The sequence below is a fragment of the Typopeltis vanoorti genome, chromosome 20, assembly GCF_054136105.1.
Source record: "Typopeltis vanoorti isolate ZY-2024b chromosome 20, IOZ_Tvanoo_1.0, whole genome shotgun sequence".
In the NCBI taxonomy this organism is placed as follows: Eukaryota; Metazoa; Arthropoda; class Arachnida; order Uropygi; family Thelyphonidae; genus Typopeltis; species Typopeltis vanoorti.
Window position 1 is genome coordinate 84,234,699 of NC_143568.1, and position 17,451 is coordinate 84,252,149.

Sequence of the window (17,451 nt, forward strand, 5' to 3'; positions counted from 1 at the left end):
ATATGTGGACTAGATCCTTTACTTGGAGAGTGGTAAATGAGTAGAATGGATTTCCAGAGGTGGCTGTGAGTGACCCAACAGTGAATAGATTTCAGGAGATGTATGATAGGTATTGCGTTAATGGATAGAGTGGGTCTCTTGTGATGAGGCTTTTGACTGCATGAAGTCCATGGATTTCATGAGTCTTTTTTCATGTTATTACTGCCCTAAAAACTGGCAGTAATTAATAATTAATTAATTAATAATAGCAGCAATAATATATATATAATTATTAATAATAGCAGCAATAATATATATATATATAATTAATAATAATAGCAGCAATAATAATAACACCTTCAAAAGCCATCAATGCTAGATCAGCAGAAGAAAGACAATTATAGGTATGGTGATTCTAGTCACTAAGTAGAGTAACATTACTAGGACATTTTTTTTTGTTTGTTTGTTTTTTCCTACCTACCTAATTTAGTTAATCTTTAATACAGGTATGACTGTTTCCTACACCTGGTAACGTAGGATTTTAACTCAGCAAGTCAGAAAAACTTACTTATAACTCATACTGTTTCTAATAAAATGTTAATTAAAGTTGGAAATATGATGCAGCACCAGTTGTTGCCATCCTCAGATCACTTGTCTGCAAACCATCAATAGAGGTGAACTCAACTGCTGGTGATGATTTAGGGTGGACACTGGCTGGCTGCCTGCCTGCATATGAGAAATAAAAAACAGGATTTAGAGGATTTATTTTATATTTATGTCATATTCTTAAGAACACAACCTTTAAATTCTACAAAATTTTAAGCACTCTTATTAATATTTGAATAAAATTTTACATCAGAACTGAGTTTAATATGGACAGCAACATGAACACTTTTCAGGCTTCACACAGGAGAGAGTGAGGAGGATGTGAAATGGAGTCTTTACTGATACTAAACAAATCACACTGGCCATTTCTTAATCATGGAATGACAATTTTTAGCTCAAATTATCTTGCTCAGACAAAAGAGCAACAATATATTCAGAAGTCTAGTTGTGTGCCTATCACTTTGTGTTTGTAAAAACCAGTTACTGTACATCTGCCTGCTGTTAACTTATATAGTATTGCATTCACAGCATACAAATAAGGCTATTTCATTAAATGATGACAATGTCTAATGATATAATCATCATCATATTATTATTAAGAGAGTCCTACAGGGAGTCAGGGACCCATCAAGGGAGGCCACATACCACACACACACACCAGCTATCATGCTTATTCTTGAATTCATTCACACTGCTTGCACTCACAACATCCAATGGCAATGCATTCCAGTCACGCACTACCCTATGAGAGAAAAATCTATCCCTCGCCCCCATCTTAACAACATTCATTCTCAGCTTAAAAGAATGCCCTTTCGTCCTTTCCCCACTCTCCATAAATTGAAAATTTCCATCAACTGAAATCCTGTATGACCCTTTCAGAAGTTTGTAAGTCTCAATCCTATCACCCCTCTTTCTCCTGTTTGCTAGTGTTTGCAGTCTACAAATTCTCAATCTGTCTTCATAATCATATTCCAGAATCCTGATATCATTTTTAACACTCTTCTTTGCACTCTTTCCAATATATCAGAATCACAACAGAAACAAAAAGACCAGACCCGCACACAATAGTCCAAGTGAGGTCTTATCAAGGCTTTGTAAAGAGGCAAAATGACATCCTTAATCTTTACATGTGAACGTTCATTTCAACATCACAATTATCTTTTGAGTTGTACTTGCAATCTTTGCTACATGCCCCTTGAACTTCAACTTCCTATCTATTAATACTCCAAAATCCCTAGTCTCATCAGTTTCTTTGAGCATACACTCCTACCAATATAATATGACATTGGATATCTAATCATGCCGAAGTGCATGACTTTACATTTACTGACATTGAAATGACACCCATTTTCACATGCCCACAATTCCAGCCTATTCAAATCATTCTGCAAGTACTGCATATCAGCAGCATTCCTGATTACCCTACCTTTCTTTGTATCATCAGCAAATAGCTATATGTAGCTTGTCAAATCCTTCCCAATATCATTAGTGTATAGACTGAATCATTTGTTTCAGTCTATATAGTAGTGGACAAATAACAGTGGACAAAGCACTAATCCTTGATACACCACTTACCTTAAATCTTTCAGACTCACATCCCCCATATACCATTTTTTTAATTTTTGTCAGTCAGCCATCCTTTTATCCATGCTAATATTCTATAATCCAAACCCATATTCTACAATTCATGCAACAGTCTACCATGCTGTATTCTGTCAAAAGCCTTAGCAAAATCCAAAAGTATCATGTGTATTCATTTCCTTGTCCAGTTCAATGGTAACATTGTTATAGAATGTGAGCAAGTTGCTAAAACATGACCTTCCCTTAATAAACCCATGTTTCTTATTGTAAAGTAGAGATTCACTGTCAACCCATTTCTGAATGCAAGCTCTAACCAATTTTTCCAAAATCTTCACCACCACTCCTGAGATACTAATTGGTCGATAGTTGGATACATTGGTTTTTGCACCACCATTATGGAATGGAATTACCATACATTCTTTCCATTCCTGAGGAATCTTTCCTGTTCTGAGACTCATATTAAACAGTCTGGTCAAAGGAATGGCCAGTTCAGCTGAACACTCTTTTAGCACATGTGCTGATACCCAATCAGTCCCTATTGCTGAATTCTTATTCAGTTTGTGCAACAGCTCTAATACCTCATTCTCATACACTTGAATTTCTTCATCTAGTGAAGAGGTACAGTGAGCCCAATGTCACATACACCAAGTTGATAGCTTTAAACAAAATGGGCACTCATTAGTTTAACAACCTCTTCTGCATCTGTAACCCTCACGCCATCTGCATTTAGAAGGGTTATTCTTTCATATTGATTTTTTCTTTTACTTGCAGCATATAGAGAGAATTCTTGTGGGTTGCCTTATTATACCCCCATGAATCTGCAGACTCATCGTGGGAGGGTCATTCAACTGACAACATATTTATCACACCAAATCTTAAATTCCTTAGCAACTTCCTGCATTAACAACATACTCCAGTAATGTGTTCCATTCATTCACAATTCATGTAAAAAATCTACTCCTTACACTCCTCTTCACCACATCCTCACATAACTACCAGAGATGGCCTCTGGCTCTTGCCTTCGACTCTTTTTTTTAATTACCACTGGATTAATCCAGTAAAATCCCTTCACTAATTTAAACATCTCTAACATATCACCTCTTTTCCTCCTATCCACCAAACTCTGCAATCTACATTTCTTCAACTTCTCTCCATAGCCAGTAATTCAGAATCCTGATATTGTCTTAGTCATTGGTCTCTGGATGCTATCCAATGTTTCACATCTAATTGAAAACCAAGTGACCAAATCACATTACAACAGTCCATGTGTGGGCGTGTGTGTGGTCTGACCAGTGCTTTATACAGTGTCACTACCACCAACTTATCCCTACATGTTAGAGACTTCTTATCATAGTGACACTACTACGTGCAGTCTTTGCAATATGCTATCTAAACTTCAGTCTACTGTCAACTATCACTTCACACATCTGGAATCTTATCCACTTCCTGTAGAGCACCATCAATATAGTATACAGCCTTATATTTCTGTACTCCGAAATGCAACCTTGCACTTATTAATATTAAAACCAACTCCAATCCTTTGTCCAAGTCAAAAGTCTATTCAAATTTTCCTGAAGGGAATTAACATTAGCAGTGCTACTTATAATTCTCCCCAACCTTGCATCATCAGCAAACAACTGAAAATCTCCAGTCAGTCCACATGGCCCAAGAATAGGATCGTTGGGCACACCATGGTTGCTCTCCTTTTTGGAGACATCGCTCCATCATATAATGTGCGATATGACATATGACACAGTGTGACATATGTTGTAAAACATGTTGACGAAACATATGACATGGTGATCTAGTATATAATCCTAACACGCCAGCCTGGCTGGCTGGCGTGTCAGCTTTTAAATGATACAGAGGGGAGCAGGATTTTCCCTCCTAAAAACTTGGGTTTTTCATGCCACAAAACAGACAAACTAGCCAGAAGAACACATGCAATTTACAGGTTTGGTCTCATAGTCTTAGTTGGATTTGTAAATCCAAAACAAACAAACAAACAAAAACCTTCAAATGATTCAATATAATTCAATTCTGCATTTTTTCCCTGCCAAATAAAGGCAAGTTATCTTAAGCAAATTATGGGTGATGGAAAAGCATCGATGTCACTTGTGTATTTAGTTCATATATATTAGGTGCTTTTAATAAAAACACCTAATATATATGGCAAATTTCAGCACTGTACAGCGTAAGTATTAATTGTATTAAATTATACTTGACAAGACATATTGTTGTCTTTGTTCTTTATCAAGTGTTAGCAAACAAGGTTGCACATGAAAGAACCTCATAACTAAGTTATTTATGGAGGAAGATTTCCTTTTGAAAGTGTATATTGGAATGCTGTACACATGTAGGCACAAGAATCTAAAAGTAAATGAAATTTTTGACAGATGTTTTGATCTGGGACTAATAGATCATCTTCGGTAAATTAAAGATGCCAAGAAATTATATCCTTTATCCAAGAATAAGCAAACAAAGTTTGTGCATGAAGTATCTTCACAACTGGGCTATTTGTATACAGAGGCTAATGACTTCACATCAACTGCCATAGTATCCCAAAATGTAAAGCACACATGCAGAAGTCATGTATTTCCTATATACAAGTAGTGAAAAGGTGTATCACCTTTTCACTACTTGTTTATTATTAAATTACTCTGGATCCTTTCCATAATACATAACATTATACACACCCAAAAGGATGTGCTTTGCATTATGGGATACTATGGCATTGATGTGAAGTCATCAACATCTATATACAAGTAGCCTGGCCATGAAGATACTTCATGCACACTCTGTTTTCTTACACTTGGATAAAGGATTAAACCAAGAAAATAATTTCTTGGCATCTTTAATTTATAGTTTAACAAAGTGAAAACTTTCAATTTCAAGATCTTCAGTATTAAATCAAGTCCAAACAAGGTAGAATGATAAAAATGGATTTTTTAAAAATCCATTGCTAGAGAAATACATCAAGGGCATGGAGGGGAAAGCCTCTGTAGCTCAGTTGGTATAGACAAAACCCTTTGGTCAGAAAGACCTAGGCTTGATTTCCATCCAAGATGTGAGGAACTTATCTTTTTTTGGATTCTTTCAACTAAAGGTGAGTTAACCAGTCTCATATGGTGGTGGAGGGTTTTTTCTCAAAGTAACTGGGGTTTTTTCATCCCTCAAAAACATGCAAAACAGTAACGAGAACACACATGGCTACAGTCATAAATACTTGCTGCAAGGAAGGCAATGGGAAATATATATATATATATATATATATATATATATATATATATATATATAACTGGTTAATAAATGATCAAAGATGTAGAGAGCAGAGAGGGTTAGCTGGTATTCTGATTGATAAATAGATAATCTGCATTTGATCATTGCTTACAACACACACATAAATGCTAACTCTTCCAGCTTAGTCAGTACCATTGGAAAAGAGAAGGCAAAGTTGTAGGCACTTAAGTCGCCTAGTAAGAAGACCACTCCTCTGGATGGTTAGTCTGGATAGTCAAGCTCCAGTGACAGAAAGTCAAAGGAGTCAAGAGTAATTTTCAGAATTTAGGGAGCAGTAAAGACATCAAATGAAGGCAACTAAATGGGGCAAGGAAACCCTAAACCAGAGAAAGTCAAAAGCACAAGAATCTAAATGTAGCATTCCATGTCATGGGACATTAGAGAATGTACAAAGGCACAAGTGTTTGTCCTTGTAGTGATGTACATCCTTTAAGCCACAATTTTGTGTTTAGCATAGAAATGTTAGTGAAGTGGATGTGGAATTTTTTTTTTGAGGGAGAGATTGCGTTCCCCCCCCCCCCATATTTTGAACAAGCTTTCTAAGCCATGGTGACATTATAATTTTCATTCTGTTCATGATTCATTTTAGTGAATAATACAAATAAAGTCAGAATATGCAGTGAGAAGAAATACTTGTGATCACAGCCATGCATAAAAACAGTATGAAATCTTGATTTATTATGGTCTAAAGCATCCCCCCCCCCCATATATACCAACTGGACTATCCTCCAGGCAGTATCTAGAAAAGTCTATAGTAGCAGTATTATATAGCAGATGGTTGACAGGCTTCCTAAAGCACTACCAGGTTTGGTTTTCTTATATAGAGAAACCTGTGGAGTATTCATAACTATAAATTCACATGAATGCCACAGTAATTAACTTTTTAATAATATGTAAATATTTCGTCTTAAGTATCATAAGACATCATCAGTAGTTATAAACAACAATAGGAATTACATTCAAAAAAAACACATTAGTGCACATGCTTACATTGGAATCCCCCTATGTATACAGCAGTGTGTTTAAGGGCTAAATACTATTGGGCTGTAATTAAATTAAATTAAAACTGATAAATTTATTTTATACAGTTGAGGATAACAACTAATCAGTCTTATGTAGTATTTGGCACTCAGCCTGCTGAGCCACTTTATTGAAGAGATCACTCACCTTTCATGAAGAAAAGAGAGGACAGAAACTGGTACCCTTGCTCTGGAAGCCAAATATGGCATCACCCACTTCACATAAGCAAAGTGGTGGTGGTGGTGTTTCAGTGGGTGATCAAGATCATCTGCCACTCACTAGATCTAACTGGTATTTCCTCCAACTAAGAAGGTATTCCTTTACAGCAAGTATCCCTTTGCTAATGTATGTGTTAGTATAGTAGGCACTACAGTTTTGTCTTTCTAAGAAACTGATGACATGTTAGCAGCATGGATTTTATAACTAGCATTGTTGTTCATAAGTTAATAGCAGGTGCTGAAAAAACAATGAAATCCTGAAAAGTTGCTGTAATCTAAAAAAAAAAAAAAAAAACACTAAGAGGACACACTCTTAAAAATTCTTTCTGAAAAGCCATATGACCAAGATTTTCACCCACCCACACTTGTATAAAGTTCAAATGGTCTATAAAAAGATACCCATTTTTTTCTCTTAAAAAAACTAGAAATATGAAGTTCTTAATCAACATGAATGAGGATAGCATCATACTTTATATCAAGTTCAGTTCAGAGGTGGAATTAATTACAGCCAAAGCAACCAAGGCTATCTATGAAACAAATGTAATATAATGACTATATGTTTATTATGCGTGTTCTCCAGTTGGTCTTCCTGTTTTGCAGAATAATAATAATAAACAAAAAACATTCCCAGGAGGGGGGGGGGGAACTATATCATCACCAAATTCACCTTTAGCTTAAAAGTATTACGAGGGGTCTTGGCATCGTAGCAAGGATTCAAATCCAAGTCTTTTTAACCAAAGGGCAATGTCATTACCAACATAGACTATTGTAGTCACCGCTGTTTCAAACCAAAGGCGACTTTCAGTACGATAGGAGAAATATGTAAAAAAATGTAAAAATTATTTTTTAGCCTTCTTCTTAAATAAGAAGTTTTTTTTTTTTTGTTTTTTTTTCACATAACGAAATTTAGGGTGGAAGAAAGATAAACTCACCACTCCTGGTTGTAAGCATAACGAGCGAAAAAAAAGTATGATTCAAAAAAAAAAAAAGGGAGCAATAAAATATACATATAGCAAAACAGTATTAGCATGAAACAGCACTTACTTAATATTATTAAGAATAATAATTCGATAACACTAGTTAAGTAAAAGCAAGGAAGCTGTGAGATAATTCAAACTTCGTTCATATTCAAATTATCCAATACTGTAACCTCTTTCAAACAGCGCCATCTCTTAGTTTTTCAAAATACTATTATAATATAAAATATAAAATATAAAATAGCGGCATTGGAGCATTTCTTTATTATTTTGAAAACTACCAAAAAGAAACGAAAGCAAGGTAGAAAATTTCAAAAGAAGTAAGTTGTTTATGTATGAAACATGTGGTAGTAATTATTTTTTATATGACTGCGATTGACGTCGCAATAGGTGTATGTTATAGGTGTGGAGAATCTGATATTGAAAGATGTGTTCAATAGAGGATGTCGCTATGAACAACACAAAGATAACATCCCAAGAAGTTCCAGATGATAGCGATGACTGGAAGGTCTCATGTAGTGATGATGAATGTTACTCAACAACAGCTTCAGCCGGAGGTAACGGGAAATTATCATGGGAACCCAAACCAGAGGACATCGTCCAGTTATATTTGACTTTAGAAAAAAAAGGTATCTTAGAACTGGAATGGCAGTGTCCTGGACGAAGATCACCAAGTGTACATTCAAATGAATCTGAATCGATTGATAAACGACCATTTGACGATGATGATATTAAAAATCGGTAAGCCATAAAACGTGTGTAAGTGTAATTTAGTACGTCATTGAGATAGTTGCATTTTATTTTATGTTTAAATTTTCTGCAACTTATCAAGATATTGTAGTGTAGGCATAATTGACAGTTCCGCACGTTGAGCGAATTATACAAACAGGTTGCTCTTGAACAATATATTATCTACTTGTCTTTCTTTGAAGCGAAAAAAATATAAACATGAGAAACCATAGTGAGAGAGAATGAGTGATGCAGTAGTTTCACACAGTATTTAATACTGAACAACTGCATGTCTCCCTATATCTGCAGTGTCTCATGTTCACATATCTTTTGCCGCCAAAGAAAAAATAAACTACCATTATTTTATTACTTTCATCAGTAGATCTCTTTCTGGAGTGCAAAAGGGGGGGGGGGGAAGCAGCACATTGAGGGAGACTGCTTACTATCAAACACAATGCTCATCAAACTATGCCTAAACTGTTTTACAACTTTTGCACTATATACAATCTCTGGTGAATGCATTGCACTCTCCAAGTAAAACTGCTCCTCTTGCCTTGCTCACATCTTTCCTATTAGTGTACAGGGATAACCTTTTATGCTGTATCTGCTGCCCTATACTCTGCAAAAAATCTTTTCAGCATTAATTTAGTAGAGGTCTCTTGGTGAACTTATGGTTCACCAAGTATTCATTACTGGTGAATTTATGTTCAAATCATATGCCTCCTATCTACCAGACTCTGCAAATAGTATTCCTGCAATCTGCCTTACTACCTGACATTCCAGACTTGAAACTACCTTGTTATTGCTAGATCCTTTCCAAAATCTTTTCATCTCTTCAAAAAAGGTGACCAGATTTGTGCAGTAGGCCAAATGCAACCTGATGGCTCTTTATAAAGGAACTATAAACTTTTTTATTTCTACATTCACTCTCTCTCCTTTTACTTCCAGTAGTACAAGTTATGAAGGAAGGCATTTTAGCATTTCCTTTTTGTTTGAAAAGATCAGTCCAGATTGCATCTCTGATGAAAAAAAAAAAAAACCTTTTAGGGCTTTTCAACTGAGGGTCAGTTTGCCTATCTTGTGTGGAAGTAGCAGAATTTTGACAGTGATCGCCCTGTTGCACACCACAAGTGACTTTCCTCTTCCAGAATATTGCTTGCCCTTACACATCCTACTAATACTTATCAAATAGTTAATCTTCTAACTCATTAATCCATTATCTATCCTATTGGATAATAGATTAATTCAAATGCCTTTGCAAGATCTAGATTTAAATAAGACTTTGCTTCTGAAGAAGACATTGCTTGTTGAAACTGTTAAGCTGTATCATGTGGTGTCTGCAAGGAGTTTGAATGTGTTTAAGATGCGGTATGATGAGATGTGTGTGAGATAAAAGGATCTCCTAGATGAGTCTTTGACTCCATGAGGTCTTGTTTAATAATAATAATAATATTATCTTTTTACCTTTTTGTTTATATAACAAAATTGACATGTCAAGTCTCTTAGTTATGTTTACTCTATATCCATCATGAAAACTTTTATTTTCTCCAAAAGTGACTGCATTTTGCATCTTATTTCATGTATAAATTGAAATTAAGTACATATTAATCTAATCTTTATATTAGGAACTGAGATAAGCAATATTAAAAAGATAATTTGCTACAGACCAGGGATTATAAATTGTGATGAGCAGGAAATGTTTAGGCAAATCAGTTTGGCAAGTGCAAAATGAGTGATTATTATGGGGGAATTCAACTATTGCAGCATAAACTGGGCAAAGGAAACAGCATGCATAAATAAGGGAACTGAATTTTGAGGTTTCTTGAGGGACAACTGTCTTAGGCAGCATTTGGCAGAGGGAACAAGAGGTTGGAGAGTTTTGGATTTGGTCAATGTGCAAATAATTGTATATTACTGTCTAGACCATTGGTTCCCAACCGGTGGTACGCGTACCTCCGGGGGTACGTGCTGGGCTGTTCAGGGGTACATGAAAAATAATCAGTAATGGCAGAAAAATAAGTAAAGTAAACAAAATGCACTGAATAGGCACTGAACAAGTGTCAGTATTTAAAAACAGCTATTTTAAAAACAAAGGGTACAATTTATAGAAATTGGTTTAAAAGGGGTACACAAGTGGAAAAAGGTTGGGAACCACTGGTTGGTGTGAGGTTGGTCTAGACTCTAGACCAACCTCACTATCATTAATATACAAATCTTAAAAAAAAATGTACCTACTACAGAACTCTATAGTATCCTCTCTAATCATCATTGTCATTCTCTTAGATTTTACACCATAAATTATGCTGAGATACCTGTCATTCAGCTTCTCACTATTCATATCACAAGCTTAATTTGTATATCAATTCCTTTGAGTTTGTACAACAAATGCCTTGGCACAGTGCAAAAGTATCATGGTATATCCATTCCTGATATCTAACTCTGCAGTGACTATTATAAAATGTGAGCAAATTGCTAAAGCCAGACCCTCATTTTAACAAACCCATGTCCTCTGTAGAAGTTCAAAACTGTCCTTTATAGAGGATCAAATGAGATTGAGACTAATTAGGATCCAGCTATGGATGCAGCTCTAATTAGCCTCAGTCAACACCTTAATGACCACTCCAGAGATACTGATCGGTCAGCACTTAGGTATGTTTTTTGGGCTTCTTGTGTAGGTAATTGGTTGCTTCCATCATGTGCTACGTAAAGAAGTTATTCCTCAGTATCTATAAATTATTTCTTTCATCCTATATGCTTTCTTCTCACTTTAGTCTATATCTATATCCTTGTAATGATTTTCCTTCTTGTAACTATAAGAGTTATCTGTTCCAGTTTAGTCTTCTTCAGATTCTCCTGATCTGTACCAGCGTCCAGTTGTGTTTTATCCTGCGTAGGTTTATCTTGCACCAAACAGCCTTGACCTTGCCTCTATAACTCGTTTTACCATCATTTGAGATGAGGAAGTGGTGGAGAGAAGCTACAGTTAAATGAACAAGATGGGGACAGGTTTGTGGAATGCTCTATATGAGGTTAGATTAATTTGTGTAGGTTGCAGTGAGTTGAGTTGATAGGAAGAAGAGAGGAGACAGGATGGAAATGTATAAGTTACCTGTGGATTTTTTTAAGATTGATGCAGAAGAAATTTTTCAATACGTGTGGAGAAATAAAGAAGGCACCTACCCCCTCTGGAGAAGGCAGTGTGAACATACATCAGGTCATTCCAAAAATAACGTAGTTTTTAGCATTAAGTTTTGAAAGGATATAAAAGATAAATCACAATTCTGAATCAGTAATGCTCTTCAACGTTGTGAAAGCTTCCTAATGCCATTTCTATAAAATTCAGGAGGTTTGGAGGCAAATAAGTTGCATCAGCTCAGTTTTAGTACCTCTAATGTATCGTATTATTTTTCATTAATGAAACGTTGCAAACTTCAAAATAAGTGGTAACCTGAAGATGCAAGATCAGGAGAATATAGAGGATGTGGAAGCTTTTCCCAGCTGAGCTCCTCAGTCTTGGTACAGGTGATTCTTGCACTATGAGAGCGTGCATTATCATGGTGAAAAACAACACCCTTTTGATTGACCAGAGTATGCCTCTTTTCTTTCAGTTTTTCATTCAATCAATTGAATTGTTCACAGTATACTTCAGCTGTGATTGTTTGGTTTTGTGGCAAGAGTTCAAAGTGTATAATACCACCTGTATCCCACCAAATGCTTAACAAAACCTTCTGAGGGCAAAGATCTTGTTTTGGTTGAGGTTTAGCCTGTTCCCCTGAATGAACCTACTGCCTTCGCTGCTTATGTAAAGTGTCCACTTTTCATCACCAGTGACTACATGACTCAAAAGCGGAGATTGAACTTCTTGAAAATGAAGAACATTTTTTGAGAGTTTATTTTTCACTTGGTTAGACAATAATAAGTTTAGTTTAATCCTTTATTCAAGTGTGAGCAAACAAAGTTTGCGCCTGAAAGTATCTTCAGGACTGGGGTAAGGTAGTGCAACACCAGGCAACTTGTTGCAAAGGTGGAGAAAGATCTCATCACTCCTATCTCAGTATCTCCCATAATGCAAAGCACATCTCCTTGCAGATATGTGTAATGCTATGCATTAAGGCAAGGGCCACTACCCATACCGGTTTCGACCTTTATTGAGGTCTCGTCAGTGGGAGCCAGGCCCAGTAGTGGAGATACAAAGGCAGAAGCAATGAGAGGTCATCCTAACCTATAGGAGTTGACAAAAGGTGTGCAACCTTATTATTAAATTACTCCGGATTCAGAGAAAGATGTTGAGAGTTTATTTTTCACTTGGTTAGACTATAATAAGTTTAGTTTAATCCTTTATCCAAGTGTGAGCAAACAAAGTTTGCGCCTGAAAGTATCTTCAGGAGTGGGGTAAGATAGTGCAACACCAGGCAACTCGTTGCAAAGATGGAGAAAGCTCTCATCAGTCCTGAAGATACTTTCAGGCGCAAACTTTGTTTGCTCCTGATTTGGACTAATTTGGACAAGATTTTCTGATCCCTTTCTAGTGAAAGGTCAAAAAAGGAGAATAAAGTACTGTGTTATGTGTTTGGAATGGTTTGAAGATATTTGCCAAGATCAGCTGTGCAAAAAACATTGAGGAGAAATAAGAAGCCAGGAGGTTGATGTGAGTGATGATGCAGTACAATCGATCTACTAATCATCCAACAGAAATTAAGATTACAGGCACTGGGATTCAAATTCCTGCCATTAACTCTTTCAAGATACCAATTTTGTGTGTTCTTGCAGCTGCCTTGGGTTTAGTATAATCAATAAAGGAGATTGAAGTTTTGGATGAGCGCCAGTTATAGAATGCTCAGTTCTTTGCTTTTTACAGCCTTGGTGCAGTTTTGAAGAACTAAGGTTTGTAATTTTCCAGATTAGAGATAGTTGCAAAAGGTTTTTTCACTTGAGATAAGAAATTATATTTTTGTTTTAATCCTGAACCCAAGTTGTTTTTTTTTCGTGTATTCCCACTCACGAAAGGTTATAAGCCTATAGTATATTAACATTGTGAGTGGGTTAACGATTTTTTGTTCTATTTTTATTAATTTTATAATTGTTTTTGTATTTTATATTTATTTTATACATAGTCCAGAAACCCTGCTCTACAGACCAAACATAGAACTTTTTCAAGCCACTTGAGGCTTCCAGTAATCTGGGCAGTGGTCTCACACCAGGTGACGATATTCATCTCTCCACTAAAGATAATGCAAACATCCATGCCCATAGCAGGATTTGAACCCATGACCTGTTGGTTGGAGAGCAGATATGCTAACCACTCGGCCAACAGTGAGCATGTGCATGAAGTTATATAAAATAAGTCATGAAGATACTTCATGTGCAAACTCTTTTCTTATGCTTGAATATAGGATAGAACAAGAATATAATTTGACTATTATAATTTACTTGATAACCAAGCAAAATAAAATTAAAAAAAGATCCAAGGCTTAGACAGAGGACAGGAATTTAGAGTGGCATAAGGAATAAATGTTCCTATACCAATAAGAATGATTTCTAGAATACATTCAGTACATCATCTTTTGGACTAGAAACAACATTCCAGCCAAAGGAATGGTCATAATGGTTACAAAGATCATCCCACTTGGCATTTGTATAACTGCATGGAAACATACATTCCCCACACTACACCAATAACTTTATTGGTGATGCCATCTGCACTAGGAGCTTTTTTTGTTGTTAACATTCCCTAACTAAACCTTGGTTCTCCAAAAGATGTGCCAAGGCTATACAAATGAAAAACCGAGCATCAAGAATTCCATTCTCCTTTAGAGCTTATACTGAAGCCTGAAATAGGTGCAAAAAAAAACAATCAGTGCTTCCAAAACAGAGTTCGAAAGAACAAAAAGCAGGAAACTAGCAGCCTGTCCAAACAGCTGCCGTTCTGGTCTCTCGCAAAAGAAATTGGCTATAACTTTTGCCCAACACTGCTCCCATCTCTATCATATCCAGATGGCTGTGTTGCATCATCACCCATAGAAAAAGCCAATCTTCTGGCTTCACACTTTGCTTCCAATGCATGCATAACTGACAACAGTAAATGTCCTCCCCCTCAACCATTCCAGATGCCTAACATAATGTCCCCTATATCCTTTTGCCAGTAAGAGATCATAAAACATAAAAATACTGTCCAAATTAGACACAAATAAAGTCTCCTGGCCCTGATGGCATTCCTCCAATTGTTCTGAAAGTTTGTGCACCAGAACTGACTCCTATCCTATGTCACCTGTTTATGCTCTCTCTTACTCCACTGTTAATCCCACAACCCATTCCCAAGAAGGGCGACAAGCCACTGCTGTCCAACTACTGCCCTATCTCGCTCACCTCAGTCCTGTCTAAAGTAATGGAAAACATCATCAATTCCCAATTCATACACTACCCTGAAGGTATATTATTATACCTTCAGGATAGTGCCTAATATATTATTACATAACACTTCCATAGAGGTGTTATGTAATAACACCTCTATGGAGTCCAAAGACTCATCGAGGGAGGGCATCTGCTCTACAGCTCTCCGTTTCCACCACTCCACTAACCGCAACTACCTTCATCTACTGCCGACCACCATCACTATTTTCACAGACAATCACCAACATCCATGCCCACGACAGTATTCGAACCCACAGCCTTTTGGCTGGAGAGCAGATACACTAACCACTCGGACAACCAGGCCGGCAAATGACCACCAGTGTGGATTCTGTCACTGACAATCAACAGGAGATCTGCTCACATATGTCACTCATCTCTGGATAAATGCCATGGAGAAGTTTGGTGCATCTCAAGTGGTTGCACTTGATATCTCCAAAGCTTTTGACTGGGTCTGACACAAAGGCTTCAGAAGTCCTGACACAGACCAAACAATGGTAGCTTGCTTAGTCTGTGTCAGGGCTTCTGTAGTTGGATTACCAGCTTTCTGTCTGGATGCACATTATGTGTGATGGTGGATGGTTCCTTATCCTATCCTCTCACCATTCAACTAATGCCAGGGTTCCATAAGGTTCTGTCCTCTCACCAACCCTCTTCCTGCTATATATGAATGACCTACTTCAGTTGACCTCCAACCCAATTCACAGTTTTGCAGATGACAGCACATTGCACTCCTCCCTTTCATTTGATAAACCTTACTCTACACAACTCACCTCAACCTACACATCAACCACCACCACCACTGCCCTCAATTCTGATCTCCAAGCCATCCTCCAATGGGGTTCAGATAACGTCATCAATTTCAGTGCTGATAAAGCCCAATGATGTAAAGTTACATGTGCAAAGTGGATATTAGATCTAGCATTATTTCAAAGCTGAATATAGAAATTATGAAAATTTCATAAGTTAACTAGAGAGCCTTGTGTGAACACATTCCTCGGCAACTCGAGTTGCCTTAGTGTGGACTGCTTGAAAGACATAGGTGCTGCCCAGGTGTCTATATATTCACCTTTTATTAGTCCATTTTTGGTAAGGTTTCACTGGCCTGACAGCTCTTGCAAACTGGTTGGCTCTCTTCAGAGATCAGGCAGAAACCTTAAGAGAGCAAAAACTCTCATTCAGTACTAAAGGAACTTCAATTTTACTGACTCCGAGGGTGAAGCAAGATGCTTTTCATATTCCCCGCTATCTGAATGGATACAGTGAAGAAAAAAGTTTGAGCATTATGCTCGCCCTGAGAAGGCAAGGGGATTATAGATCATTTCTTGAAATCAGGATGGCTTTAGGTCTTTTGTGTTTGTACAGATCCATTTCATCATAGTCAGCAGCTTGTTACACCAGTGGATTGGGATGTATAGACGTTTTTAGGAAATACTTTGCTGCAAGAGACTGGAAGAAAGAGTATATATAGGGGATGCCTGTGTCCCGATGAAGTCGAATAACTCTGGCAAACCATGGGGCTCTCAGAATCATACGAAGGCACTTGTTTTGCACTCACTGCAGTTTGAGGATATTAGTATCAGCAGTGTGGCTCCATGCTGGCGAAGCATATGTGATTATACGACTAATCATCAGTTTGTAGAGGAGCGGTTTGATTCTGGTATGTAATTTTCTGTTAATGTTTATTAGGGGATAGAACTGGGTGATGACTTTTGATGCCTTTGTACAAGTCCTTCATGTAGTGATTGAAGGTTAGTCTTTTGTTCAGCAGTACACCAAGGTATCTGACTTCTGTTTTGCAAGGAATTTTGGTGTTAAACAGGAAGATGTCCCATGTAGGAGATACTGTTCTTCTGGAGAAGAGCACGGCTATGCTCTTCAAGGGGGTTTACTTGTAATCTCCAATTGGAGAACCATTTTTTTAATATTTGTAGGTTTTCTTGGGGTTTTTTGGTGACTAGGTTTGGGTGAAGAGATCTGATTAGTATCGCTGTGTCATCAGCATAGAGGGCCAAGATAGATGACATTGGATTGTGTGGAATATCTGCCATAAATATCGAGAACAGAATTGGGACCAGTAATGATCCTTAAGGAACACCAGCAAGAATGGAGCGCTTGGTAAATATAGTGTAGTTTATCTTGACCTGCATAAATCTGTTGCTGAGGTATGATTGGATCAACTGTACCATCTGTAGCAGGATGTTAAAGGTGATGAGCTTGTGGAGCAGACCATAATGCCACACCTTATCGAAAGCCTTGGCCATATCCAGAACGACACCTCCGATAAGTTGATGCCAATTGTAGCCTGTGGTAATATATTCAGTTAGTCTGTGGATCTGTTGAGTGGTGCTATGATCTTGATGGTGTTACACCTGATATCTTGATATCTTGGGAATATAGTATTCTCAGCTATCATGGTGTAACATGAAGAATAAATATCATAAATTAAAACCCCTGCAAAAAAAAAAATGAATTATTTAATGGAAAATTTCTTGCATCCAGTAATATGTGTAAAACGTAAGGGTTGTTGTTAAAGTAGCTGATAAAGGAAGGAATGTATTAATATTGTAATATGACTTATAATAAGGAAATTCTAACTAAATAAGTAGCTAACAAAGGAAAGTATAGATTAA

The 17,451-nt window shown here is 36.9% G+C and overlaps 2 protein-coding genes across 4 annotated transcripts in view; one reads left to right on the plus strand and one right to left on the minus strand.

Moving 5' to 3' along the window:
• The window catches only part of LOC150095616 (kinesin-like protein klp-12), a 282,767-nt gene extending 274,930 nt beyond the window's left edge, over positions 1–7,837 (minus strand). For 2 of the 3 annotated variants that reach the window (XM_090410291.1, XM_090410289.1), the window contains exons 1-2: positions 7,749–7,837; positions 461–705 (exon numbers count right to left, since the gene is read on the minus strand). The gene's annotated coding sequence lies outside the window, so the exon portion shown is untranslated. Of the gene's footprint in view, positions 1–460; positions 706–6,633; positions 6,761–7,748 lie in introns of those variants that run through there. The other variant, XM_090410290.1, reaches the window with a different exon arrangement.
• Positions 7,838–7,951: 114 nt separating this feature from the next.
• Positions 7,952–17,451, plus strand: part of LOC150095617 (PAXIP1-associated glutamate-rich protein 1-like) — a 34,255-nt gene continuing 24,755 nt past the window's right edge. The window contains exon 1 of the mRNA XM_090410524.1: positions 7,952–8,422. Coding sequence (XP_090266650.1) covers positions 8,109–8,422 — 314 coding nt within the window. The 5' untranslated portion in view covers positions 7,952–8,108. The remainder of the gene's footprint in view (positions 8,423–17,451) is intronic.